Source organism: Motacilla alba, chromosome 9 (assembly GCF_015832195.1).
Source record: "Motacilla alba alba isolate MOTALB_02 chromosome 9, Motacilla_alba_V1.0_pri, whole genome shotgun sequence".
In the NCBI taxonomy this organism is placed as follows: Eukaryota; Metazoa; Chordata; class Aves; order Passeriformes; family Motacillidae; genus Motacilla; species Motacilla alba.
The window spans coordinates 994,182-1,021,871 of NC_052024.1; the positions used below are offsets into that span (position 1 = coordinate 994,182).

A 27,690-nucleotide genomic window follows, 5' to 3' on the forward strand; every position below is an offset into this window, starting at 1 on the left:
GCAGAGCACAGCAGCATCCATCAGGGACAGGAGAGAGAGCTGTGCTCAGTGAGCTCTGCTTGCACACTGCTGCTGCTCGGGTGCCTTTGCAGCCTAATGACCCCCATGAGGAGCTTGTTGTGTCCTTCAGCAAGCCACACAGGAAATCCTACCCGGCGGATGCTGAGAGAACTTTCCTTGTTCTGTCCCCTCTGGAACACTTGGAGAAAGGCTCAGTTGTGACCTATTTGAACTGATCTCACTATATGGCACTGAAGGATTTAAAATAATGCTGTTGTGATGAGCTAGTCCTTCATCCTTTTAGTCTGTCACCTTGCTCCTCCTCAGATGATTGTCTGGAGAAGTCTCCTCTGGATTGCTTGATGATGAGGAATGGCATTGAATTTATATGTCTTAAAGTAATGGTATGGCTTACTCTTGGGAGAGCTGTAAAGGGTCCCAGTTCAGGAATAGCAGTCCCAGAGAAATGTGAAAGGTTAATTCTGGTTTGCCAGGCCCTGGTTGGCTTTTGAAAATGAACAGCAGTGACAATCAAGCACCATGGAAATGGGGTTTTGGAGGGATTAAGGCCCTTGTAGCACAAGGGTGTTCGTAAGATCTCAGTTCTGGCTTTAGAAGTCTGCATTTGGGCAGGAAGTCTGGGCACTTGCTGGCAATGTGCAGAACCAGTGACGTCTGGGGAGAAAGGAGGAACCTGGCAGCAGTTCGTTCCAGTTTGTGAGTCTTGCCAAAGGCTTTCTCCTACATGAAATCCCTAATGGGCTTTGCCCTGGGAGCTTTCAGCAGCTCAGTCTGGTTTCTGACATGATCTCTGTACCTCTTGCATGGGGAGCATTGAGTGTCTGACATTCCACAAAGGGAGCTGAGCACTGTTGTTCAAGACACTCTGGAGCACAGAATGTTGTATGTGTGGCTCTGAACTCCTCCTGCTGAAACCCTTTTCCTGGGGGCTGGAAACACAGCATGAGAATAGATGTCATAGCCCAGTCCAAGTATTCCCTAGGGATAGGAAAAAAAAATCTGGATTCCAGTCACCTTACCAGACATTCATTCGAACAAAAATGGAACAGCTCCAAAAGAGGAGTGGGAAGGACAGAAAGTCCTTTTCCCTATGGACTTGTTACTTTGGAATTTAGGAAAAGGAGAGATGAAACAGAAGCTCAAACATCCCAGCCTGTGTTCTTTTGCTTGCCTAAATAAAAGAACCCTTAATATTAATGGCTGTGGGAGACTAAGTCTGTTTAGCCTCTTCCCTATTAAAGAGCAAGGAGCAAGAAATGAATCCTGCACGTAGAAGTGTTCCCCTTGGCATGGGAGGAAAAGGTGCATGCTGCTAGGCTAGGGACCATCTGTTCCCGAGGCCACTTCCACCCCTCTCCTCTGCTTGGGAATTCCACAGTGGTAAAGTCTTTTGTACACCTGGAGCTCAACGCCACCCACCCCTGCCCCAGAGCCTTGGCCTGGTGTCTGGAGCTGTACTACACTGCTTGAAGAACTGCTTAACAATACAGGTAAGGCCTTAAGAGCTCAAAGAAGACTTAAATACTTTGCGAGTTGTGATTGTTGTTGCTCCTTTTAAGGCAAGGTGCAGGATCACGAGTGAGATACCTGTGAAAGTTCGGAAATTCTAAGAGGGAATTGGGATGTGAGCTGCAGTCCTTGTGGCCAGGACAGCTTTTAGAAGCCCCTTTCCCCCATAAAGTTGCTTCTCAGAGGTAGTTCATTTAGAAATAAAACATTTAATATTCCAGACCGCAAACAACACAAGCAAACAAAGGCAGTGCAAGTGGCTCTGCGTGTAATCGTCACGCTCGCGTTTGCAGTTCAATGGGATAATCTTTGTTTCCTTGAGAGGAGAATGAAAGCTCTGGAGCATATTTCTGAAACAATTCCCTGTCTTTAACAGCTGAGGAATGTTTAGGTTACAGCTCTGTTTACCGGGTGCGCGCTGGTTAAATGAGTGATGCGTACAGGCTGAACTGCGCGGAGCTGCTGCCGGGCCGGGCTCCGCCATCCCCATGGCTCCAGCTTCGCCTTTGGGATGCGCTCGGGGCCCCCAAAGCTTCCGCGGCCCGGAGCGCTCAGCAGGGCAGGGCTGCGGGGTCGTAGTGGTCCAGCAGGCTGTGGGCGATGAAGGCGCGCTGCGAGTGCAGGGTCCCGCAGGGCCGGCAGAGCAGGATCTCGCAGCTCGGACACATCCTCCCGGAGCTCGGACACATCCTCCCGGAGCTCGGACACATCCCCCCCGAGCTCGGACACATCCCCCCCGAGCGCCGCGGGGCTCCGGGCTGCGGCAGCGAGCGCGCCTCCTCCTGCCGCCCGCAGCCTCTCCTGCGCCAGCGCCTCCGCTTGTCCTCTGCCAGCGGGCTCCTTCCCTGCGGGCTGAACCGGCACACAGAGAGGTGACACGGTGCCACAGGCACGCAGAGAGGGGACGAGCTCAGCCCGCGCACTCCTGGATGCATTCGGGCAGCGGAAGAATTTGTGAGTTCATAAAACATTCGATTTACCAACCCTTGCAGAGGCTGTGCCTGTGACGCCCTACGAGTGGGTGCCGTGTGTGGCCACCGGGAAAAACAGGGATGGACGGCCAAAAGGAGAGTGGCTCTGGTGCTGTGGTGGCAGTGACAAGCCGTTAGCTTTAGAGCACAGAATTACTGAAGGATTTTCATCATTTAAACAAAACCATAAAAGAGTGGCACCAGCTGCGGGGAGGAGCTCTGTGCCTGACCCCGTGCCCCCCCTGGGTTCTTGTCCCACTTGTGTGCCCCAGCAACGCACACCAGTGCTGGCCAGGATTACACTGGCCTTGGCCAGAGATGGAAGAGCTGAAAGGAAAGCTCTCCTGATCAAATCATCCACCCTTCTGTTCTACCTACACAATCCCGTACAGAGCTCATGAATCAGTGCTGGCTGCGGAGATGATCTGGTTTGGCTGCACCACTGTGAGAGGTCTGTGAGCCCTGATGGCTGGAATGCATTTAAACCCCACTGCCATGCAGTGTGTCTGTAGGAATAGATCCAGTAAAGTCTGAAGGCTGACTCCCTCTCCATTAGCATGGGAGTACCATGGGAGGTTACTGGATTACTGTTCCATTTTTAATTTTTTTTTTCTTTTAGCTCAAACTGGGGAAAATCCATATACATCACTTACAAATAAGGATCAATGTTCAGAAAACAGGATTTTACTGTTTCAGTTGTATTTGTCTGCCTCCTGAATGCACTCTTCAGTGGAATTATGAACAACAGACAACGTTTCACAGCAGTAATTCACTTCTTGGATGTATGACTATGTTTCTAGTCCAGTTCCTCAGCAGTGCAGCAAGAAAAATCCCAAAACCAAGCCCTTGGTATTAATTGTGCTGCAATTAGATCAGTCTGAGGGAAAAATCTGGCTCTCAGGTTCATTTCTTGCTAGTGTATTTTAATCTTCTGTGGAGCCTGCGACCAGCTGCTGTGGCTATCAAGGCTAATGCAGTTAGCTGAGTAATTGTGGAGACTTGCGTGCACTTCCTGCTAAGACGGTAATTTCATGATAATTACCAAAGACAGACTCCTTTTAGGAGATCTGTAGGGAAAACAGCTCTTGGATGAGAAAAGACACTTTTTGGAAACCCCTCCTTGATCTTAGCATACACTCAGTATGCTTCATGTTAAGGAAGAATAATACCAGGGCGAAAGACCCTAGAAAGGAATTTCAAATGCCATAAGAATGATTATGATAACTCAAAACTCATACATTCACAAAGCAATAAGCTCTAAATAATTTTTTCCTCTGCTTACTTTGGTTGAAAAAAAATGAATTGTTATTATTTGTTTGTCTTTTTATTTCATTTCTCTTTTTCTCCTTCTAACTGGAAAGAGTAAGTATAAAGGCACTGTTGCAGGAACGCAGGCATTAGTTATGAATTTTCAGAAATTTAGTATCATTAACTTTGTTGAGCAGTGATTTTTGCTGCTGCCCATGCATTGTTGTTTTCCATGGCACCCCGGAGTTACAGCTCTGGTGCAACAAAGTAATTTTATTTTTTTTAAAGTTACTGCTGGAAACAGTGCGGTTGTCCCAGTGGCAGTGTTGGTGTGTACCTGGAGAAACAGAGGTGCTGCCCCTGCTGATCTCTTGCTCGAGGCATAGGGAAATGGATATTAGATAAACACACAGACACACAAGACTTGGAAAAGATAATTTCATCTCTAGTGCTGCCAGAGACTTAATAGTTTTTAGCTCAAGTTGTTTAATTAGCCTCTGTTTCCTTGTTTGTGAAACAGTTAATCCAGTGGAGGTGACAAGCTATCTGTGGCTCTTCCAAAGCTGCTCTGGAAATGCTCACAGAATTTCTTGTTTGAAAATGTATGCAAAATATAATCTTGGATGTACTTACAATTTATTTTTGGGAGACCCAGAGAAGAGGCTCAGTGGAGAAAATCTCTTCTTGAAGAGCTGCTCTCGCTTTTTTTGGCCATGCTTCCCCTCTCCTGTGCTTTCTTCTGTCAGTTCCTTCTTTCCTTTGTGCCAGCTCATTTTATCTGTCGTACCAGCAGCACCTGCTTAGCTGGAAGCAGAAGTCTGAGTCTGAAGACGTCTGCTTTGCTGGGTTGTACCTGGTGAAGTCTGGATCTGCCGCTCTGCAGACCTGAGAGGGTCCCAGGCACGCCGGAGCTCAGTGGAGATCACGGAGCAGCCGCTTTCCATCAGAGGAACCAAATACCTGCTCTGAAAAATCCTGCAGGCACAAAGTGGCTCTGGATAGTCTTGGTCTATTCCAGATAATTATGGAAAGTAGACTTGGACATTAAATAGAATGAATATTTCCCTCTGCATGCCCTCTTTAATGACCGAGGAGTTCCTTAGACCAAGAGTAGAGGCGGGTTTGACACAAGCGGAGAGCCAGGAGCCAGGGAAACAGCTCTGTGCAGGGACCAGAAGCAGTGAAACAAATGTGAGACGGAACAAACGCTGCTAGGCAAAAACCAGAGCCCTGAAAAGATGAAGAACCAACTGGGGATTTTAGTTAAGGCTTGGGAACGGTTTCCTTTTTCTTTTGATAAAGCAGTTGATTAGCCCGCATTTCCGCGTTGCAATGCTTTGTCTCCAGGAATTATCCCTTTGGCCTCTCTGATCGAATTAGTCCCTCTGCTCCACATTTCATAGTTGGTAATTGCATTAACTTTTGGTTGCTTGACTTGGAGGGTCATGCTCCCCCCCTCCTCTGTCTCTTGTCTTGTTCCTGCCTGCTACAAATATTTCCCACAAATCTTCTAAACCAAACCACACAAAGCTCGTAGGCTTAAAAACAAAATTGGCAACCATTTTCAACTTCTCTTCTTTTACTCTTCTTCTCCTCCCTCCTCAGCCCCTCACAGACTTTCCAGCAGAGTTCCCTGTACCCACTTTTTACCATAGGGACGCACGCAGGCAGGAGGGACTGGGCCTCGCTGCGCAAATGCTTGGCAGGATCGCAGCTGCAAAGTTTTCAAATTTATCCATTAACACACATGACCAAGGAACTGTAAATCCCTTGAAGGAGCACAGAGCATCACAGCTTGCTGCTCAGGCTTGGTAATGAGCCACCCAGGGTTTCAACAGAAGCCAGGTAAGCTGGACCTAGATCTCTCAGAGAAATGGCAGAAAAGACAATTTATGAGGGAAATTACAAACACATCACTGACCTGTAAGAGGAAATTGTCACTAAAGCACTAATATGCTGTGAAGGAATGAATAGAAGTTGTGAGTGAAAGACAATTACACACCCCACAAATACAGACTTGAGGTTTTAATCTGTGACAAAATAATCTGCAAATGCAAGACCCATTTCTGGCAAGCAGTGGTGCTGAGGTGAAGCTCTGCAGAACAGACCACCTGTGGCTAATAAAGGCAGCAACTGGGCAGGCAGGCGTCTGCCTTACTTCTGAGAGGTGAGCTGCAGAGGCTGGGTCATTCACTACCAATTCCACTTTTCTAAAAAGTCAAGAGAAGAAAACAAGCCATTTAAAATAAACATGTAGAACTTGGTGGCAAATGATTGAAGATACTTAGAGCAGATATTTTCTTAATCCTTTCAGACAATAGTTTCTGAAAAATTGTACTTTGCACATGTGTAGTGTTTCATTTCTCTTTTAAAGATGAATTTGTCTGGCTATGCTGAGTTTCCAGTGTCATAAGTTCTGATGATTTAGGGGGAATTCCTCCTATACTTCGTTTAAATGCATTGCCAAATCAGGAGATGTGAAAATGCAGCATTTGAATAATTGATTTCTTTGCCTTGCTTTTCTTCTCTGCTTAAATCTTGTGAAACTTAATTACCATTGCTTTCTATAAACCAATTAACTGCTCTCACCTTTCTCATTTGGCACTAATGGTGTTTGGTTTTGTGAGCCAAAGTAACCAGTACCAGTGTTACTGTGGCTGGCCCTGAGATTTACTCCATTGTATGGGTACTCCATAAACCTATGGACTACATGATGACTCTTCTGAGTGGGATCCTACTTGCAGATCTAGGAGAAAATACACTTCCCTGAGGTGAAGATCACGTAACAGCAGTACAGAACATCTTCAGGAGCCTCAGTGTTCTATCTCCAGGTTGTCCCTAGATATAAGCAAGCTCCAGGATCTGCAAGACTCCAGATGCAGCATTGATTTCCCCTGATGATGGGTGTTGGTGGCTTTCATTCTGAAACATCCCAGCAGTGTACTGGCGGCTCTGAAACTGCCCTCCGAGACAAAATTTTGCTTCAGGACAAAATACAAATTATGGATGGAGTAAAACCCCAACAGTTTGCAAAGCAGAGTGATTGTTTTCCGTGCCCAGGAGGGGCAGGCTGAAGATGTAGGAAGTTATTTTGCAAAAGTGGAGCATTTCCATAGCCATCCCTCCAACTGCCCCAGCCCTGATCCTGCTGCTGTTATCATATCAGAGGGAAAATCCCTGTGGCAGTGCAAACAGAGCAAAAGATGCCAGACAGGAAAGGAGGTCTGGAGAGAGGAAAGTACCTGAATAGCAACTGGGGGACAATTTCTGATTCAGTTCTGTGGCTTAAATGAAATTTATGCTGTTTGAACTCATTCTGGTCATATTAGTTTTGCCACCACAGGGTGTCTCTGCATCTCTTCTAACACCAGAGGCTTTGGTGGCCTTTAATGGCAGTCTGCAAGCTCGTGGGAACGTGGGGCTAAAGGAAATGTCCCCCAGGTCGGCTGCGGATTTTCCTCAGGATCATGAGCCTTCTTGGATTGGAATGGTGATGCCTTCATTAGCTGGTAGCAAATTCTATTTTTAGCAGCTACAGTGCAATGATGTTGTTTAATTTGGTTTGTACTGCTCTGAGGAAGCCATGGCCAGATGATGTGGGGCACTGGTAGCGTCAGCTCATTCTGCACTGTGCTCACAAGGTCTGAGGTGTTTTCCCTGTCGTGGAACTCTTCTGCTAATTTTTGGTTTCTAATTTTCCTGACTGCCATTTCACCTTTTATGCTTGCGTGGATATTTTCTGTTCCCCTTCAGTCAGGAGAAAGCTGCCATGGGGTCAGCACGAACACTGCACCATTTGCTCTGGGTAGTTTGTATAATAAAACAGTTCAGTAGGGTGGGTTTGGAGTCTTCCAGGTTTTTGGTTCGTGGGGTTTTTTTGGTTTTGGTTTTTTTTTTTGAGACTTGTGAGCTTTGGTCTAGCACCAGCACTTGTTCTACCCTGCATGTAATGATGGCTGGAAGTGAGACCACAGGAAGGGCTGGAAGGTCTCTCTGTCCCAGAAGCTCCTGGCCTCACAAGCCAGGTGTGACTTGTCACTTTCTCTATGTTCAGGTGTGGCTTGGGTTTGAAGATGAGGGTGAGAATGTCCCTGGCGGGGACAGCAGGTGGTGCCTGTGTTTGGTGCCAGCCTGAGTGTGGGTGCTGCTGTGGCATCACACAAATAACCATAGAAATGTATCATATAAAAACGATATATATAATATATGATACAAATGTATCTTTGTCTAGGATATCTGAAAAGTAAACTCTCCTTGGGAGGGACGAGTTATGGAGGAATTCCAGATAAGAAGTGCTGAGCTAAGTAATCTGTGGGTGGATGAAGCTTGAAGGTAGTTGGGAGTCTCCCAACTTGTCATCAGGGTGTGCCAAAGGGTTGAAACTCCATCTTTACATAGAGAAAATACACTTTGAAGTGTTTTCTACTTCCATCAGGAAAAGTTTCTATAGCCAGGCTCTCATGAGTGTGATATGTGAACAAAAATCCTAAGGCTCAAATTGCTGCCCAAAGTGACATTTATTCATTCATGCAGATAATTGGCTCCAGCACAAGAGACAGAGTCCAGTGGCAGGAGATACGAGGAGTCTCTGATGCAGTGAGCAAGCTCTCAGGCAGCCGAGGAGAAGGGAGAGGGGCTCCTGTGACTGTCACTCTGAGAGTTGCCTGGTTCCCCAAGGAGCTGGATCCCTTCAGAGCTGACAGCCCGTGGCTTCCATCTGCGTCAGGCTGTGGTCACACCTGAGCCCGCATTTGGGCACTCGCTGGGTGTCCCGATGTCTGGGCTGTGGCTGATGTCACATTCCCTGGCTACATTCTGCATGGAAGTACTCAGCAAGCTGAGAAATGGGGATTGAGTCCTTGCTCACCCCCAGTAGCTGTGGTGCCTTTGCCTATTGCTTTGAGGAACAGTTCATCTTTTCTTAGATTTCCACATCAGAAAGCATAGATTTGATCTGATGACACTGTTGCACTTTATTCCCAACAGGCACCCCAAGATTTGAGGTCCAGATACTTAGCAAAGCTACTTGCCTTACCCCAATACCTGGTTTGGATGGCCAGTGCTGGCTGCCACTGACACCCACGGAAAATTAGTGAAGGCAGCGACTGGTGAAGCACCTTTTTCACAAGTGAACAAGGTTGGGACAGCAGTGTTCAATGCCACTTCTTGAAAAACCATGCTGACTTCCTTATTCCTTCACCTCTGTTTAGGGCATGTGAAGGCCTTGGTTTGGGTGCAGAGGAACGTGTGCTGTTTCAGAGTAAGTTTTGATCTGCACAGGGGAATGGGCACGCCAGGGAGGCGCTGGTGTCCATGGAGGGTGAGGCTGGATGCCTGGATCAAGGGTGGGTGTGAGGTGATGTCTAAGCAAGAAGCACGGGCTGTACTTCCTCTGAGACACAACCTTTCCAACCTTTCCAGAATCAGCGCCTGATCTGGTAGCTTATCTGCGTCTGGATTCGCTCCGTGGGTTTTCATCCACAAGTGGGTGAAACGACACGCAGGGCAGCGTGGGATCGAACGGCAGCACCTCCCGTCATTCTCCTCCTTTCAGAAGATGTTTCCTTCTAGCGAGGAGAGGCAGAAAGGGGGCGGTTACACAAACCCCCAGCGGCGCCCACCTGTCCCCCGGGCTGCGGGCCGCAGCCAGCGCCGCGGCAGGGGCGGCTGCGGGCAGCGCCGGGGCCGCTCCGGGCTGCGGGACCCGCCGCGGGCAGGAGGGTGTGCAGGGGCGCTCCGAGCCTCGCCCTGCTGCCAGCCTGTGATGCGAGGCGCAGGCATGCTCAGTAGCCGGTGCCTACCCCTCCTCTCCCGACAGCCGCGCCTGCAACAGTAGGAGCCGGCTGGCGGCGGGCGCGGAGCCGAAAGCCATCTTTGCTGGAGAGGGAGCCAGCGCAGCCCGCCCGGCCCCGCTCGCCATGTGAGTACCGCCGCAGGCTGCGGGGCACCGGCTGGCCCTCCCGCCCGGCCCCGGTCACCGCTGCCGCCGCGGAGGGACGCGGGCCGGGGGTGGACACGGGCTGGGGATGGGCAAGGACCGGGGATGGGCGCGGGGCAAGGATGGACACAGTGCAAGGATGGACGCGGGGCAAGGATGGACACAGGGCAAGGATGGATGCGGGCCGGGGATGGACGCGGGGCAGGGATGGACGCGGGCCGGGGATGGAGCGGCTGCCAGGGCGGGGGCTCGGCAGGTGCCGCGCTCGGAGCTGCGGCAGCACCGCCCGTCGGACCCGCTGCTGCTGCTGCTGCTGCACCTGAGCGCAAGGATGGGCTCTCTCCGTGTTTATCCAGCAGCCCGGGGGTTACTGGCACGTTTCTAGTCGGATTCATGCCGAAAAGGGAAGGCTGGGCCAAGATCTTCAACAGGTTCGAGTCAGGGTGGCTCGATAGCATGAGTCACCGGCGCTGCCGCTCCGCGGCACACGGTCCTGCTTGTTTTCCGTGTTTAATGAAATGTTCTCTCGCAGACGGTTGCTGTCTGATCAGTCCAGCCTCACCTTCTCCAGTGCCAATGGCTTCCTGTCAACAGTGCTTGATAGTAATCTGTTCCTTCTCGTTCCCATCCCTCCGAATACCTGTTCCAAGTTTTTACGTGGAGCATTAATGGAAGCATTAGCGTTCTCTGCTAGGCAGCGATGAAACCCCCGAAGTCCATTCTGAAATCGGTGGTGTGCTGAGGTAAATAGGAATTGATCAGACCCCTCTTCATTCACAAAAGGATTCAGGCAGCTGAATGCATCCTTTTACTATTGCCTCAATTCATTGCTCATTCCCAGTGACCCTTAAGGGAGAGCCCAGGAAGATGTCTCAAACAGCCATTTGTGCTGGTACTGGGTGATCCTGTAAGAACTGGAGCTCGGTTGATTCAGAGAACATGAGGAGTGCAGACTGTCTTGGAAATCTGTGATTAAATTGCTTTAAAAATATTTCCAATAACCAACTGTTCTTCAGGAGGCATTTTCAAAACAGAGTCTGCAATCACACATTCTGAAATGTTAGCTTTTGTCTTTAATGCTGTTTCCTATATAACATCTCAGACAAGAAGCTTTTGTTCATGTTGTCCAAAATATTTCTAAAGCAAGGAACTCCTTAGAATTAAAAAACCCCAACACTTTCTAACAGAAGATTCCTTATGCAAACACCGAAGCCCGTCAGTTAAAGCCAGTTCATTGTAGGCTCCTGTTGCCTGGCTGTGTTTCTGTTGAGCCAGATGATGACATCAAACACTTTTATTTGTACGTGAGCTGTTCTTCAATGATTAATATATGAGTTTGCTGCTGCAGTTTTGTACAATCTGAGCTGTTCTGACGCTAAGCAATAATCAGATGATGTTTAACATAACCTCTGTGTGTTTCAGTCTTGGTGTATGTAGGTTTTCATGAGAGTATTTGTGAATTAAGTAGAAAGGGTGATACCGATACTACTTGGCCATACTTCTTCTGTAGGGGCTTTACATCAGACTTCTGACAAAAATTAGAGGAAAATGGGAAAGCAGGTTTTGTCTAATTCAGCCAAAAGGACTTTCAGTTTGATAATCGAAAGAAAACCAAGACAAACAAGCACTTTGTCATTGACAGTGTCAGTTGGCTTCTGTTTCACTGCCAGATGTTGTAATGGAACCTTTCCTTTGAGCATCTGCATGGATGTCGTGTCCCAGGAGCTGCTGAGCTGCTGCTGAGCCACAGGGGTGAGCGTGGGTGGTCTCCTGCCTTGCAGCAGCAGCTGGAGTTGCCCGGCTCTCAGGGCCAGCTGCTGCTGAGCCCCAAATGCTCTCTGGAGGTCCCTTCTCCCGCTGTGCCACCTGCGGGAGCGCTGGGCTCCTCCTGTGCCCGTCCAGGCCTGCGCTGGCACTCACCGTGCTGTGGCTTCACTGCTGGGATAAAGATCTGCCCCGGGCCAGGTGCCAGCCCCACCCAGCCCCGTGTGCTGTCCCCCGCAGCAGCTTGCAGGGTTTGCTCAGGGAAGGTACAGGGCTGTGCCGAGCTATTCCCAGAATGCTTTCCCAGCTTCCAGCTTAGGAAAAGGTCTCCAGCTTGGGGAGTGTCTGAACCTCGGGGGGAGTGCTTTGTATTTCATGTTTCTTTGTATTTCATTTCTGCTGGTGGGCTTTGTTCTCTCAGTACGGTGTCCAGTTGCTCAGTTTGTAGTGTCCTGGGGGAGCAGCTCCCCGTTGGTTTGGAGCTGACACGCAGCAGGTTCTGCCTGATCTCGCTCTTGTTTTGGAAACCAGAGAACAGTGTTCCTTATTCACCATGTTTTCTGTGACCCGTGGTTGTGTGTCACCCCAGCAGAGCTGCATGATCCACGTCAGGTGGGAAGGTGTCCCTGTGGCCTCTCACAGCGAGCACAGCCCAGGTGAGACCCATTCAGGTAACAGAACTTCCCCCTTTACGCAGGGCAGAGGAGGGGAAGCTGTAACATCAATGAAATGGAATTGAAATGAAAGGAGAAGGACATCAAAGGTATTTAAAGCAAGAACAGAGAAAGGTTAGACCTGCCAGTAGAGCTGGGAAAGTTGTTCCAGGTGTGAGGAGGAGCACACAAACTCATTTGGAGGAGATGTGAGAAGCAGTGAAGGACAAAATGGTGCTCAGAGCTGAGGTGCTCCTGGGCTGTGTTCCTTGCTGGAAAACAGGCCGAGAGCAGCAGGTGAAGTGCTGGCTTTGTCTCGTTTACAGTGGTCACAGCTCAGTGGGCAATCCATACAGCAACAGCTCAAGGCATCTCGTGTCATCTGCCGTGCAGCCAGGCCGGTGCCCAGGCTGCAGGCTGCCTCTGGTTGCATTCATGCAGCACCACAGGCTGCGCTGCAGGGGACACCTGCTGCAGGGGACACCTTCCGTGAGACCAGCAGCAAAGCACCTGGCCCCCCCGGGGCAAAATCCAACTCATTCCCCAGGCAGCAGTCAGAGCTTCTTAAAAAAGTTATTTTTGTGCTTGTTTTAGAGCAGCAGGGAGGGGATGGGTGGGATTAAAATGGTTCCAGCAGTAGCAGTGGGTTCTGCTTGAATGTCTGTTCAGTTTCTCTGAGAAGAATGTCGTGACTATTGTCTCCTGTTGTTTGTAGAGCAGTACTTAGCCCTGCTTTTGTGGGCATAATTTTATAAAACTTGTCAAAATCTCCCTGCCCTTTTCTTGTACTAATCAGCAGAGACAAACAATTCAGTGTAATCCTCTTCACAGTCCTGATCCACTGCTTGCAGGGAGTCAGTGCCTTACAGAAGTGCATTCAGCCAGGGCATGTCCTAGGAAGGTCCAACAAGCATGAAATGGAGGGAGACACGTTCAGAGTGCTGCACTGTGTCTGTGTTCCCTCAGAAATGTGCTCCAAAGAGCTCTGTGGATCCAGGGCGCAGGAAGATGGGAGTCCCCTGGAGCTCTCAGGGTTTCATAGCTGGTGGCCAGCTGCCTCAGAGCCAGCTGGCCACGGTCAGGAGTGACATTTGGTGGCAGTCTGCCTCCTCCTGCAGCCAGCCAGAGGTGATGGCTTGAGGCTGGTTCACACAACCATGGCTGTGGAGCTGCTCTTCTCATCTAGGGGATGGAATGGAGCTTGTAGTGAAAATAACCAGGCTGTTCTCAAAGCAGCAGGGCTGTGTACGTTGCAAAAGGATGTTGAGAAGTGGGAAGCTCCCCATCTTCAGCACAGTTCTGTCCTGACCCCTGTGCTGCTCCTGAGGCTCACAGCTCTTAGTAAGAGCCTTTAAGTCAGGGCCTCAGGAGCAGGAGCTGCTGCTTAATCTGCTGCCTGGAGACATCAGCAGGGGGATTCCTGTGTTTTATTCGTTGCTGGCTTCCCCTGACGTGCTCTCATGTGGCATCATGCAGACAGATCAACTTCATGTACTGCAACAGAAACAAATGCTTGCAGCTCACATGGAGTGTTCTTCCTCATGCACTCAACTTGCCCTTTGGAGTAAGGGTGGCCCAAGTAGGTCATAAATCTTTTGGATATTTGGGTGGTGAGTGTTTGAAAGTGTAGAGATCAAACTGTTTGGTGTCTTGAGGGCCTCAGCCAAGGAGTAATCTCAGAAAGGGAGCAAATGGGAAGGATATGTGACAAGTGCAGGCAAAGATTGTGTCCTAATAAACATCCTTCCAAGCAGGCTCATATGAAGTAGATGAAACCCAAATACATGTAGTTTCCTTTCCTTGTGACTTAGCTGTCCTTTGTTCTGCTGTGCATCACCACAGCTTGTTCCCCTTGACTCCCAGCATTTTTCACAGCTAGCTCCAGCTGTGGAGTGACTCACAGGACACTGAGAGCGGCTGCAGCAGCAGATGGATTGGTCTGGCAGAGGAGCACTTCTCCTTCTTCGGGAACTGTTTCCATAATTAATGTCTTCCTGAGGAATCAGTGATCAGGCTGGAGAGCTCCAGGCAAAGCCACGTTTGTGTGCAGGTGTGTAGAGAATGTTCCTGGGTGGGGGATGAGCAGGCAGGGCTGAGGGGAGGAGAGGATTGGGTTCCATGTTCTCCCTCTCCTTGACTGCTGCTGGGCTTTCTACCGAGTGGCCACGTCCAGGGAAAAAGGGTGGAAGGCAGCAAAAAAGAGAGAGCAGCCAGTCCAAGAAAGCATCAGTCCTGTGCATTCGAGTCATTAATCCCCAGACCAAGAAATCCGAAGTACTGGAGAGCAGTGTGCTCCTCTGCCACCAGTGTGGGATGCAGAGCCCCTGGAAGCTGCTCCCTGACAGCTCAGCCAAACGTGTGCAGCTCCAGCAGGAGCAGCGCAGGCAGGCACAGCGAGCTCAGACCCAACTGTTTGCTTTCAGCAGTTACAGCTCAGAGGGAGGATATTGTCTCTCCTGCGTCACTCAGCACTCTCTGCTGTCATTATTCATGGCCATTACCTGCAATTAGCCGGCCTGGGTTTCTGTAATGATGCAATTCCTTTTCCCCTGTCTGTGGTTGAGCACTCTAAACGCTTCTGCATTATTCACCGCAGAAGCATCAAGTGATGGCAAGGTGGGGTTTTTTTAACTGCTCAGCTATGGCAACCTCTTGTTTTTTCAGTGTGAATTAGTGAGTAACTCATTGAAACAGAGCTGTCTGTACCTTTGCAAGGGTTTTGTTGGTTGCAGTTATATTGCTGCTTCTGCACTGGGTGATATATTTAGAATGGAGGTTTCTGACCGAATAATCTGAATTATGTGATCCAGTTCCTTGATCTTTTTGGATGAAAAATTTAATAAGTAAAATAAAAGTATGTATATTTAAGAATAAGTGAGAGAAAAATGTAATTTATCGTGTGTTTTCACTTACACCTGGACTCAGTCTCACAGCATCAAAAGACAACTCTTCTGGAAAGTAGAGATTCTGCTATAGAAGAAGATAAACCCCATAATGTTTCAGGAGTTGTGTTTTGTTGAGTTTGGTTTTTAGTTTTTTGGCTTTCCCATCTCTCTCACTGCAGTGCTCTTCCAGTGTGGAGCAGTAGATGTACGGTCATGGTTTCCAATATGTGGGCACTGCATGTTTGGAAGCAGCAGAGCTGCACCTCTGTGTTTGTGCGGGGTCTGTGCTGTGACCCTCCGTGGAGGTTCCATTGTTTCGGAACCCGTGGAAACCACTCAGAATTGCAGCAGCCTTTGCAAGCAGCTGGAGACAGAAGCAGAGCTGCTGGGTGATGGGAGCAGCCCAGAGGCTCTGATGGGGCCTGTCCCATCCAATGGTCTCCATGTGCTGGGTCTGAGCAGGCAAAAAAGGGTCCACAGGGTTTCCAAAACTCCTTACATGATCTGGAAAAGTGAGTGTGGAATGTGTGAAAAGTAAAGGATAAGTGTTGAATTGAATTCTTCTTAGTGCTTGGTACTGGAGAGGTGCTGGTTTTCTTTTAAGATGCTTACACAAGATCCAGGTGGGAATTTATATATTGAAATTTTAAATTTTTAATTAGTAACTGAAGTTTGAAAAGTAAACAGTATTAAAAATGCAGTCATGGTAGCAAAAGTGTTTTTTCTTATTTCCTATTCTGGAAAATGTGTCGTTACAAAATTATCAAAACACTTCTTTGCATTCAAGGGAATGAAGCTGGAAAATTTGGTTTGAAATAACTTCTTGAAGGACTTCTTGCAGTGCCTGTGTTGAGGGGAGATGTTTTGAAAATTGTTCTGGGAGATAATAAAAGATCTGACTGGATGGTGTCCTGGGCAAGTCCATCTAATGGGCTCTGCTTTGAGCAGATGGTTGCACTCGATAATCTCCAGAGGTTCTTCCAGCCTCAGCGCTTCTCTGGTTCTGTTTGAAAAGGTCAGTCATAATTGAGTATGTTGCAGTTAATTAAACTAACATTTGGCTGTTTCCCAGACATTCAAGATCCTGATGTTTCATCCATGATAACTTTGATTTTCAACCCACTGGCAGTGGATGCCACAGAAATCCCTCTGATAGAATGGGAAAACATATGGTATTCAGGAAGGGAGGGAACGTAGGAGCTTGGAAAGAATGCAGATCACTGGAATGCGTTATTAAATTTGTCTTGACTGCAAAAGTTTGTGTTCTTCCCACAGAGAACAAAACCCAGATTCTCTGCAAGTGAGCTTTCTCATCTCTCATCTTCAGTGCAGGCTTCTGCAGCTCGGTGTCAGCTCCAGCTCTCTGCAAGGGTCTCACAAGACCCAAGAGTCTGGGAGAAGCCTCTCCCCTCTATGTGCTGCCTCAGTGGAGCAGAGTTTAATAAAACCAAGTGTGCTTACAGCAAGTGAGGGTGTTCAGACCCACAGCAGGCAGGGAGTGCTGCTGCCAGGGCAGGAGGGGATGCCCTGGAGGCAGCCTGGGACAGAGGCTGGGCAGAGTTAAAAGAATAAAGTGGGGATTTATTGAAGGCCTTCAACAGCCACACCCTGGGCAGCCAAAGCCTCCCAGAGGCCACACCCAAGCTGGACAATGGGCACCAGTTTTTCAGACAATTATAAATTTGGTCCATTCACATATCAGGGGTTAATCCTCCAGTTACAGCTTCACTAATGAAGTCATTTACCCCCAGTTTGCTGCCCCCAGTTCACTTTTGTTTGTTCTTTTTGTTGCCTGAGGCTGCAGGGTGTCCTTGGATCCCAGCCCAGAGGGATTGCTTTGTCTGACCAAAATGTGAAGACAGTAACTCACACTCTGTATGGAGCTTGGAGTTAGGCACTAATGCAGCACAGGATCTGAAAATATAAAAGCTAAAAACTTAAGGCATCATCAAAAGGTGGATGGATCCCTAGCCCAGCACCTTCCCTGTGTTTTCAGATCTCCTTCCTCTTACTAGATCTGGTGTACCTCTGGAGGAGGTGGGCAGTGAGTTTCCCATGCAAACTGCATTTCTTGCTGGAATCGAGTGATCCGCCCAAAGGGCTCAGCTCTGCTGAAGCATGGAGCCTGTGCAAGGCATCCCTGCCCTTGTGTGCATCCATGAAGGAAAGGTTTTGGGAACTGGCTGCCTGGGCTTCTCAGCATCCCCCTGCACTCACAGAAAGCCAGGGCTGCTGGCTCTGGGAGCTGGGGTGGTGTGATGTACTCAGTGCTTTTTCAGACCCTGAGGTCTGGGATCTTGTGGTGTGTCAGCATTTTAGAAAGGTAAGGATCCTGATAAAGCTTTCCTAGAAATTATGAAAATTATTAATTATCCCTAAACCCACTTGTTATCTACTCCAGGAGGTTAATGGTTAGAAATTGCGTTTGTTCATTTGAATTCACGTACAAAAATAGCTCCTGTCTGTCTGCTAGTGGCTGCCCTGTGCAGGGCCCTCACCACAGTGTGCTGCAGCGAGGCAAAGGGCTCTGCTGCTGGCAAGCACAGCCAGCTCTGCTGGCCCCCACCAGCTGGTGGCACAGACTGCTGCCTGGGTCAGGGTTCTGTACATCATTCTGGAGTTCAGAGGGGGATTCTCTGCCTGTGCCTTCCTTACTGCTGCCAGTGATCCCGAGCACCACTAAAAGAAGAGACAAAACTCTCATCCCCTCTGCCCCTCACTCTTTTTAGGCTGACTGGTGGGAAAGCTTTCTGAGCTGCAGCTGGGTTTGCTGATAGCCCTGACAGATTCCCTTCACATTCCTGCAGCAGCATCCTCTTCCAGGGTGTGCACAGAGACAGCACCCCACAGTTCAGGTGGGGAAAGGGGAAGGGAAGCAAAGGAGCAAAGAGCTTTCATCAACAGCAGCAAAAACATCCCGAGGGCACTGAGTGGCAGAGCAGCCCTTCCGGAAAGCTCTGGAAGGTGTTCCCTGCACCTCAGGAGGCGACTGGGGGTGGGTGATGAGCTCTGTCCCACTGGCTCACTGTGGGGTCTCCTGCCCACCCAGGGATGCCAGATGTTGGGTTTCCAGCCCCGGATTGGGGTGACCCCGAAAGATGGAAAAGTCCCTCCTCCAACCCGTGCCTTCAAAGAAAGACTCAGCAGTCCTCTGTTGTCCGGTCTCCAGGTTGTTTATTGTTGGTTATCTAAAAGATTCTTCTCCCTGAGCTGCTGTGGCCCGTTCAGCAGCTCAGACAAAGGCACACTGCCCTCCCAGGGGGCTGGTGCCATCTTTTATATCACACATTATGTGTTACATGTTTATACCTTTTCCCCAGTGCCTGCTATCTATATTGAATGGTGACTTTCTACTCTAAACCAATCTGTGAGTGCCAACATCACCAAAGACATGGAGGCTAGGAAGGAGAAAGAAGGAGGACAGGGCACACCCAAATCCCTCCATCTTACAACCCCTGACCCCCATGTACAAAACTTGGACCCCTGCGTACAAGGCTTAAAACCCCCCTGTACAGCACTCAAAAATCCTTCCTTTCACTTCATGACTACTTCTACTACGCTATCTAAACTTGTGTGTGTGGCTTGTAATTCTTCATACAGAGTTGGTAATTTGCTCCACGGGCTAAGATCAAAACCCCACGTGTGTCTCTGGCTGCATGCCAGGGTCTCAGAGCCCCCTGCCAGCGGCTCTGGCCATCCAGGGCACCCAGAGGGATGTCCTGGGTTCCGACAGCTCACCCCAGGGTTTGAAGGCAGAATTTGCGAGCTGGTGTCAGAGCTGTGGCTGGGAGCATTTCTGCAGATTGGCACCTGGGACAGCTCACCTGGGGGTGGGCACTGCCAGCATGAATCAGCAGATATCCTCCTGGAAGCCACTGACAGCCTGGGTATCCCAAGTGTTTAGCAGAGATCCCACCAGGCTATAAAAGTCTGCTTGTGAAGTGTTTGACTCCTTCTTTCCAGCAGGGAGCTGTACAGTCATTCCCTGACAGCTCAGCTGGTCTCCCACACACATGTGAAGATCACACAATGGCATTTTTCAGCAACTTTGTTTACTAGATGATACAAATACAAAAATATTTCGAGTCACTTAACACCTTGATGCTTTTTTTCTTTGCACTGAACATTTTAGGGATATGCAGGGAGGGAATGGGAAGGCAGGATATGCCCCACATGTCTTGGCATGCTGGCAGGAATGACATTTTTCACATCAGTCTCCATTGCTGCATGGACATGAAGCAACGTGTTCTCTCGTGTTTCATCCCTGACTGATCTGTGGCTTCAGCAGCAGCAGCAATGTTAAAGCACAGACCTTTCCAGCAGCGTGCTCATTGCCCTTGCAGTGACAGTCACTTGTATGCACTTGACTCTAGGGGACAATGAGCAGATTTGATTAAGTTCTGTGCAGACTGAGATGTCTTAGCAGCAGAATGATCTCCTAACAGAAATCACAGCTGACAGGTGCTTTTCTTGCTTAACCCCCACCTGGCAAAGCCAGTTAGGCACTCTGCAAGTTGGTGTTTTTCCTGCTGCTGACTTCCAGAGAGCTGTTTGCTCAAGAGCTCCTTCCCCAGCACAGCTTTGGAAATAAATCCTGCTCAGTCCTGATCTGCCTCTGCCAGCCCTTCCTGCTCCTGGATGGTCAAACCTGTCATGCAGAAAGAAGGACTTGGAGTAAAACATAACAATTGGAGTGAAACACTGAATATTTGGGCAGGAGGAAGAACAACTCCAAGTGTTTGTGTGTGTGAATCAAGAGAGGGCCTGCACCTTGGAGAGGGAAACAGGGATCCCACAGAGCAGAGCTCCTCTCTGGAACCTTGGAAAAGGAAACAGGGATCCCACAGAGCAGAGCTCCTCTCTGGAACCTTGGAGAGGGAAACAGGGATCCCACAGAGCAGAGCTCCTCTGGAAAACCTTGGAGAGGGAAACAGGGATCCCACAGAGCAGAGCTCCTCTGGAAAACCCTGGAGAGGGAAACAGGGATCCCACAGAGCAGAGCTCCTCTCTGGAACCTTGGAAAAGGAAACAGGGAACCCACAGAGCAGAGCTCCTCTCTGGATCCTTGGAAAAGGAAACAGGGAACCCACAGAGCAGAGCTCCTCTGGAAAACCTTGGAGAGGGAAACAGGGAACCCAGAGAGCAGAGCTCCTCTGGAAAACCCTGGAAAAGGAAACAGGGAACCCACAGAGCAGAGCTCCTCTCTGGAACCTTGGAGAGGGAAACAGGGATCCCACAGAGCAGAGCTCCTCTGGAAAACCTTGGAGAGGGAAACAGGGATCCCACAGAGCAGAGCTCCTCTGGAAAACCCTGGAGAGGGAAACAGGGATCCCACAGAGCAGAGCTCCTCTGGAAAACCTTGGAAAAGGAAACAGGGATCCCACAGAGCAGAGCTCCTCTGGAAAACCTTGGAGAGGGAAACAGGGATCCCACAGAGCAGAGCTCCTCTCTGGAACCTTGGAGAGGGAAACAGGGATCCCACAGAGCAGAGCTCCTCTCTGGAACCTTGGAGAGGGAAACAGGGAACCCAGAGAGCAGACCTCCTCCCCAGACCCCCCATTCCTGTGTGCTGGCAGTGACCAAGGGGCACGGGATTTCTCAGTACCTCGCTGTGGTCCTGCAGGAACCTGCAGGTCCTTGTCCAGAGGAAGAGCTCCAGCAATCACACGGCTGCTGGCACTGAGTGGCTGCAGGGCCTGAAGCCCTGAGGAGATGGAGTGCTAAGCAGCAAAGGGAAAGGGGTCCAGAAGGTCATGTGTGTGTGGGAAGGCAAATCCAGCATCCCCAGAGGCAGCGTGGGTTCTGGCTGGATCAGGCTCAGCTCAGCTAAACCCTTCTGCTCAAGGTGCTTTCCCTCGGAGGCGCTGCAGGAGCAGGGCACAGTGTGAAGGGAAACATCAAAAAAGTAGCAAAGAGTGGTTTAGAAGGTAACTCCCAACGAATTAAGCATTACTTTGCTGAGTGAACGTGAAAAATCCCCAAATATTGCAAAATATTAGACATTTAACAAAACCTAAACAGTGACTGGCCAAATTTTCGTTTAATTTAAAACTTCACTTTTTTTTGTTGTTTTGCTTTTTGTTTGTTCTTTGGTGCTGGTGCTTGTCTCTGGGTCTGTTCTAGCACTCCGTGTGTGTTTACAGCAAAGGCAGCTGTTCCCTCAAAGCGGAGCAGAGTGTTTGTGCTTCACTCTTAGGGTACATGTAAGCATTTGTAAAACTCCTCTGGTGGAAGGGATTTTTCTGCAGTGGCTTATGTTGATTTCTGTTGTCTTGGTTTTGCTTTGAACTGATTGTGCAGGTTGCTGATGGGATCTTGCAGGTAAATGACAAAGGAGCAGCAGCAGAAACACATCCACCAGCCTGCCAGTGGTGACAGGAGACAGGATTGCAGCAATTCCTTTGTGTTGTCAGATGAACAAAGGGAATCCCTCGCTCTGAGCTACAATTTCCTTTAATTTGGTCAAACTAGAATAATCTGCATTTGTTCTTCTTGGCTGTCTCTTGGAGAGAATAAACTAGGCAAACTCTGCTCATTCTTTCATAACAGAACAGACTGGATGTGGGCTGGGGTCAGAAGGAAATTAATTTAGAATATGTGAGGGATTGAGGTGAGGGCCTCGACTCTTTCTTACAGAACTGAATTTCTGAAAAGCCTTTGCATTTGCTGTTCTGACAAGCTCCTACCTGGTAAATCCTTTTTCTGGGAGCAGCACAGAAAGCTGAGAATTGCCATGATGGACAAGGCTTCTTTTCCTTTGACCTCACATGCCAGGTGAGAGCACCAAACGTGCCTCAGCGTTTGTGTGAGGCTCGGGAGAGCTGCTGGGGCCTCTCAGCAGCCCTGGCTGCACAGCTCTCTCTCGGGATGGAGACCTGACCTTCCAAGCAGAGCTTTATCTCTCTCCTAACTTCCTTAAGGAGCATCTGGGACTCCCGATGTTCCTGCTGGGTACATGCAGAGGCAGAGGGGTGGTTGTGTGGAGCCCTTATTTCAGTCAGAGAGCTTTCCAGCACGGGCTGTGTCTGCCCTGCACACGAGCAGTGAGGGGAAACAGCATTTCTGCCCTGCTGAAATCAAAACCAGGACGAATCTCTGTGTGCAGGAGCTTTACCTGGGCCGTGCCTCTGCCTCTGCTGCTTCCCCTGTGTGTCCAGCAGCCCTGCAGCAGGGCTGGGGCAGGAGCACAGGCCTGGGGAGAGCAGAGGTTGCTGCTGCTGCCTTCTGGCTGCAGGCACAGAGGCTGAGAGGGGCACACGAGGACAGAGTGCTGGGGTGCCCAGAAATCACTCTGTTGCACAGAGAATGGAATTACTGCTGTCTCTGCCTTCTGTCTGCAAAGCAGAACAAAGGGAAGGAGAAGAAGAAAAAAGAAAAGGACTTTGTTTGGTTCTCTTCAATTATTAAACCATTGCCCAAGTAGTGGGGGCTTGTTTGGAACTGGGAACTCCTTGTAGGTGCTGCCATAACCAAGGCAGGGTTCTTCTTGAGAAGCCTTTACTTCTCCTTAAAGCCTTTATTTTACTTGTGGTGTATTTTGTATTTCTAAATATCTATGTGGTTTTTTTACATAGATTTCATGTAGAACTTGCATTTGGGTGTGCCCAGGTAAATGCTCAGGGTGCACAGCTCAGAGATCACAAAGACAAGTTGACCTTACAAGGATTAAGAGAAGATATTAACACTCCACAAGAAGTGTGAGATTTAAGGTGAGAAGATATTCAGCACAGGAACAAACACCTCTGCCTGGGAGCATGCAGATGTTTTTTTATTCAAATTGCTGCTATTTATAATGACAGGTGCTTTGTGCAAATGTGTATAAAGAAAGCTCAATTCAGAATTTTCCAGGATGCCGTGCAAGAGCAATTTTACATATGAACATTATGATTTCAAGCATGTTCTGTTTGACAGTCCAGTGTTTTGTTCTTCCTTTAGAAATAAAGCCCTGAGAGGCTGGTGTTTTTTTCTGTGTGTGTGCATTAGATGGCTTGTTTTGGGTTGGCCAGTTTGTTGTGTTTGTTGTTCAGAATATCTACGATGGAGAAGTTACTTGACACATTTAAATGCTGGAATTTCACATTTTGTTTTTGGGGCCTCATCTCCAGTCCCCTGGGGTGCCTCTTGTCCAGGCTGGGGATCTGGCTTTGCAGAGCTCTTGTTTCTTGCCAGGGGTGCTTTGCTGTACCCAGGATGTGCTGCTGCTGCTCACCCTCTCCACGTGGAGGTGTCATCAGTAGGAAGTCTAATGGCAACAAACCAGCAACAATTATTTTAAGTTTGTGCCTACAGCATCAGCGAAATGGAGAATTTATTTCACAGAAGGCAATGGGTGACCCCTGACTGCACAGGAACTTGCCCTGTTCATAGGAGAAGCAAATCCTGGCTATAATAATACAATGCCACACTGGGTGGAAGAGGATGCATCCAGCACCTTTCTCTTGCCTGTCTGTCCCCAGTCTGTCATGTACATGTAAGTAAAGCAAATTGCTGCTTGCAATGCTGGCAACCTCAGCACTGCACAGATTTACACAATACAAACATTGACAAGTGAACCAAAGAAGAATTAAAATCTCCTTGGAAAACTAAGACAAATGTAGCTGTATAGAATATATTTTCTGGATTCTTTTCCTTCAGAATAACAACTGTTGGTCTAGGACTGACCTTTGAATGTCTTTGCTCTCCTGTAACTGTTTTGCCTCACAAAACCTTCTGTGGAGTGAATTTGCTCCAGCAGTGTGTACACAATGTGTGTCTTTTAGATTTTTTCATCAGAGGCCACATCTTGTGTCATCAGGAATAAACTTGCCTGGCTTGGTTCTAATTTGAAATTTGAGTTCTTAAATATTCATAAATTTAAAAAAACCCTTTTTTTAAAAGGCAGGGGAAAGTAAGAATCATGCTGGGACATCTGAATGGAACAGAGTCTGTGGACTGGGGAAAATATCTTCTGACTAGAACAGATCTTTGAAGAGAGAAATTAAATTCCCTATGGAAAGATCAAAGCATATGAAGGTAATGGATTATGACAAGGTAAAAAACACCTGGAGAAAATAGTTAGTTCAAACATAAAAGAGGGGAATAGGAAGGAGTAGGGTTTTTTGTTGGAGATAAAGGGTAGTTAGATGGCTGGCTAAGTACTTGAGATTATATGTTGTAGCTAAAGGGTTATTAGTGGGAATTGGGATTTTTTTCCTGTCTGGTGCAGCCTCCACTTCTGTGGTGTCAAAATAACCTTGGAGCTGCAGTCCTGAATCCCTGCTCTATTGCAGTGCTGTGTGCTCTGTGTGGTGGCTGCAGCCTGATGCACTGCAAACAGATCCTGACGAGAGACTGACAGAATTGTAACAACTCTGAGAAAGTCTCTTTAATGGTCTGAGCAGGTCCTGCTAGGGTCAGAAACAGCATGGGGTTTATCCCAGAAAGAAAGGCAGAAATCCGTCTGGTGAGCTAGGAAATGTTCATGGGTGAAGAGCTCTGGGAAAAAACTTTGGTTCGGGTTGTGTCAGCAAAGATCACCTGCCCTGCTGGAGGTGTCCAGCCTCGCTCCCCGCTGCAGCCCTCCTGTGTCCCAGCCACACAGCCACGGGAGCTAAAGCTGAGCAGCAGAGACAGGTCTCAAGGGTCTCCCTCTCAGTGGCACACCAGTGGGAATAATCAGGCCTTTGACAGCCTCCAGGAGCTGAGATCACTGGCTCTGTCCAAGGCTGGGGCCGAGCAGAGCGGCACCTCCTTGTCCCGTTTGTGTCCCATTTGTCCCTGAGCCTCGGCACAAAGCACCAGTGCCAGGCTTTGTGCCAGGCTTCACCTGAACCAGGAGCTTCAGCTGCCCTACGTACAGAGTGCTGGATTTCCTGAGACCCTCAGCCACTAGGTACAGAGTGCTGGATTTCCTGAGACCCTCAGCCACTGTTATGAATGAAATTGCCAATCTAATTTTATCAATAATTTGCGAGAGCCAAATTATGATACAATAACAAAGTACAAAATTTATTTTGCGTTCAAATGACAAAATCCACGGATGGGACAGAGTCTAGCCCGGGACTAGACCCTGGGTGACACACTTACACAGCTCTGAGCCCCTGCATGCATCAGAGTGGCAGTGGCACTCCATGGCCTTCTCGAACCTAGGTTTTATCCTCTTTTTCTTGCCGTGGGCTAGGAAGTCCTTTGTCCTTTTCTTAATCAAGCAAGTCCCAAAGGTTCCTCCGGTCTAGTAGAATGCTATCTGATGGAAGATGGTCCAGTCCTCGATGTCTTCGGGAATAATTCATCAGCCTCTGGTCTTGTGCTGGACAGGACTCAAACAATCATGCTGACAATCCACACCGTTCCATACCGAGAGAGATATCCTTGTTAACATTCTAAATACCTGATATTCAGTCCTTACTGGAAGTCCCTTTTACAAACTAAGAGATTTCCCAGAAGCAGATTACAAATCTGAACAGTGTGTGTTCCTTCCCTCCAGTCGGGAGTAGCCAGGTGTGCTGTCGATGGCGTAATTCTTTGCTTAACTGAAACCTGGAAACTCTGAGTTCCTGCTGTGCTTCACATGTAAATGTATTCTATTGGTGAGGTATGTGTGTGTGTGCTGGTTTCTCAATACTGCTGGCCGTTTTTCCTGGCTTTTCTAAAACATGTCCAGACGCGATCCCCACATCAATCCCAATCCTTTAATATCTAAAACTACTTTTGATATACTTTATACTACCTTACATTTGCTTTTTACCTAAATAAAATATGAATTTTGACATTCATCCATAACAGCCACTAGGTGCAGAGTGCTGGATTTCCTGAGACCCTCAGCCACTAGGTGCAGAGTGCTGGATTTCCTGAGACCCTCAGCCACTAGGTACAGAGTGCTGGATTTCCTGAGACCTTCAGCCACTAGGTGCAGAGTGCTGGATTTCCTGAGACCCTCAGCCACTCAGAGCCATCTGCAGGTGCTGCTGCTCGCCCCTCTGGTTTATTCTCCAAACGCTGGAGCATCCCCACAAAGCTGCTGCTTGTTTCCTTTATTGACAGTCCTGTCTAAAGAGCGCTCAGTGCCTCTCAGCAGCACCTGCCTGCCCTCTGTCTTGGGCCAGTTGCTCGTTTGCCTCTTCAGTTTTGTCTTTCTGCCTGCAGTTCATTTGGATAAAGATTTGTTTGGTGACCTCAGGAAGGGTCCCTGTAAGTTTATTTATGTGTGCCACCCCTGTGCTGATGGTCTGATGGAGAGCTGGACAGTCCTGGGGGCACTTCAGCAGCACATCCCGTTAGTGCTGTGCCCTGGCCATGGGCTGTGGGAGGGGTGGTGTTGCCAGATGGGGAGAGAGGGAGATGAAGGCCCTGGAAAATCCCAGCCCTGGCTCCTGGTTAGCACTGCCTGTGCTTTGTGGGTGCTCCTCTGCTCTTCTAAAGAAGTGCCTAAACTGATGCAGTATTTGTTGCTTCCAGCTCACAGGCAACCTGGAATAAAAAAAAAAAATTACTAAATTAAAAATAAAATTCTAAGCCTTTCTTTTGGTTAGACAGTTTTACTTTAAACTAGCAATTTTCCCTTGTGTTAAAGCAAGAGCAACTGCAAGAGCAATCCCTCATCTGCCCCCATGGCCAGAAGGAATTACATAAAGGACTAGATCTCAGTGGGTGCATGGTCCAGAAGGAATGGAGCAACATGAGTGCAAAATTCAGCCTTTAACAGCAGAGCACTGCTATCTTCTATTCTCTCAAGATCTTGTTTAGTTTGGCAAAGTACAAACAAACCCCAGGAAGTTTTGGGAAGTAGATGCAGCAAGACTGGCTTGGATAGAACAAACAGTTTTGATGAGAGATGTTATTACTCTGGACATGAGAAGATAAGAGACCTTGAGCTGAATATTTAATATTCACAATTCCTGGTAGTAGGAAGAATTTCACAGGAGTTATTGGCCAGGGCCACAGGGTGACTGAGGCAGTATGTCAAGGACTGTTACAGAACTGAGGCCTTTGCCAGCTCCCAGTGTGAGGCCATGCTGTTCCCACCTTTTCTGGGATGGTCTGATATAGTCCTTCCTGTGTCATCAGAAAATTGTGCACTTTGTTGTGCCTGGCACCCCTTTTTGGTTGTGTTTTTTGGTTGTGGTTTTTTTTTTTTGTTTTGTTTTGGTTTTTTTTTTGTTTTGTTTTGTTTTTTTTTTTTTTTTTTTTTTTTTTTTTTTTTTTTTTTTTTTGTTTGGTTTTTTTGGTTTTTTTTGGGGGGGTTTTTTTTGTGGTTTTTTTTTGGTTTTTTTTGTTTTTTCTTTTTGTATAACCGTGCTATCTTAGTTCAAAGCTAAGCTTGGATACCTGGTCCTAAAATTTCAGTTTTCAGCCCTTTAGGGTTTTCAACCCTTATTTTACCCTGGTGCACCTGTACAGAGCAGCAATCACAGTGGCAGCCTCTGGCACACTGCTCCTGCCAGGCCCAGAGCAGCTGGTTCAAGGGAGTGCTGCTCCCGAAGATGCAGAGGCTCCTCCTCCTGCAGCTCTTCCAGTTTCACAGCTCTGAGGGGCTTTTCTTTTGGGTCACTTTTTGGGTCACTTTTTGTCACTTTTACCGTCAGTCATGTCCATGGCAGTGTGGAGGGTGGCAGGTGACAGCACACACAGTGCTGCTGCAGGAGGTATCATAAAATAAAAGGTGGGATAAAAGCAAGAATTGGCTGTGGACATGTTGAAAAATCATCATTCCTATCTCACAT

At 48.4% G+C, this 27,690-nt stretch overlaps 1 protein-coding gene and 1 long non-coding RNA gene across 2 annotated transcripts in view; one reads left to right on the forward strand and one right to left on the reverse strand.

Moving 5' to 3' along the window:
- Window positions 1-1,719: 1,719 nt before the first annotated feature.
- LOC119704344 lies at window positions 1,720-6,463 on the reverse strand. Its single transcript, XR_005257943.1, has 2 exons — window positions 4,383-6,463; window positions 1,720-2,382 (listed from the first exon to the last, which is right to left on the reverse strand). It is a non-coding gene; the product is annotated as an uncharacterized LOC119704344 (long non-coding RNA).
- A 2,921-nt stretch (window positions 6,464-9,384) lies between these two features.
- Window positions 9,385-27,690, forward strand: part of VAMP2 (vesicle associated membrane protein 2) — a 57,553-nt gene continuing 39,247 nt past the window's right edge. Inside the window, exon 1 of the mRNA XM_038146275.1 lies at window positions 9,385-9,669. Within this exon, the coding sequence (XP_038002203.1) occupies window positions 9,668-9,669 (2 nt within the window). The 5' untranslated portion in view covers window positions 9,385-9,667. The remainder of the gene's footprint in view (window positions 9,670-27,690) is intronic.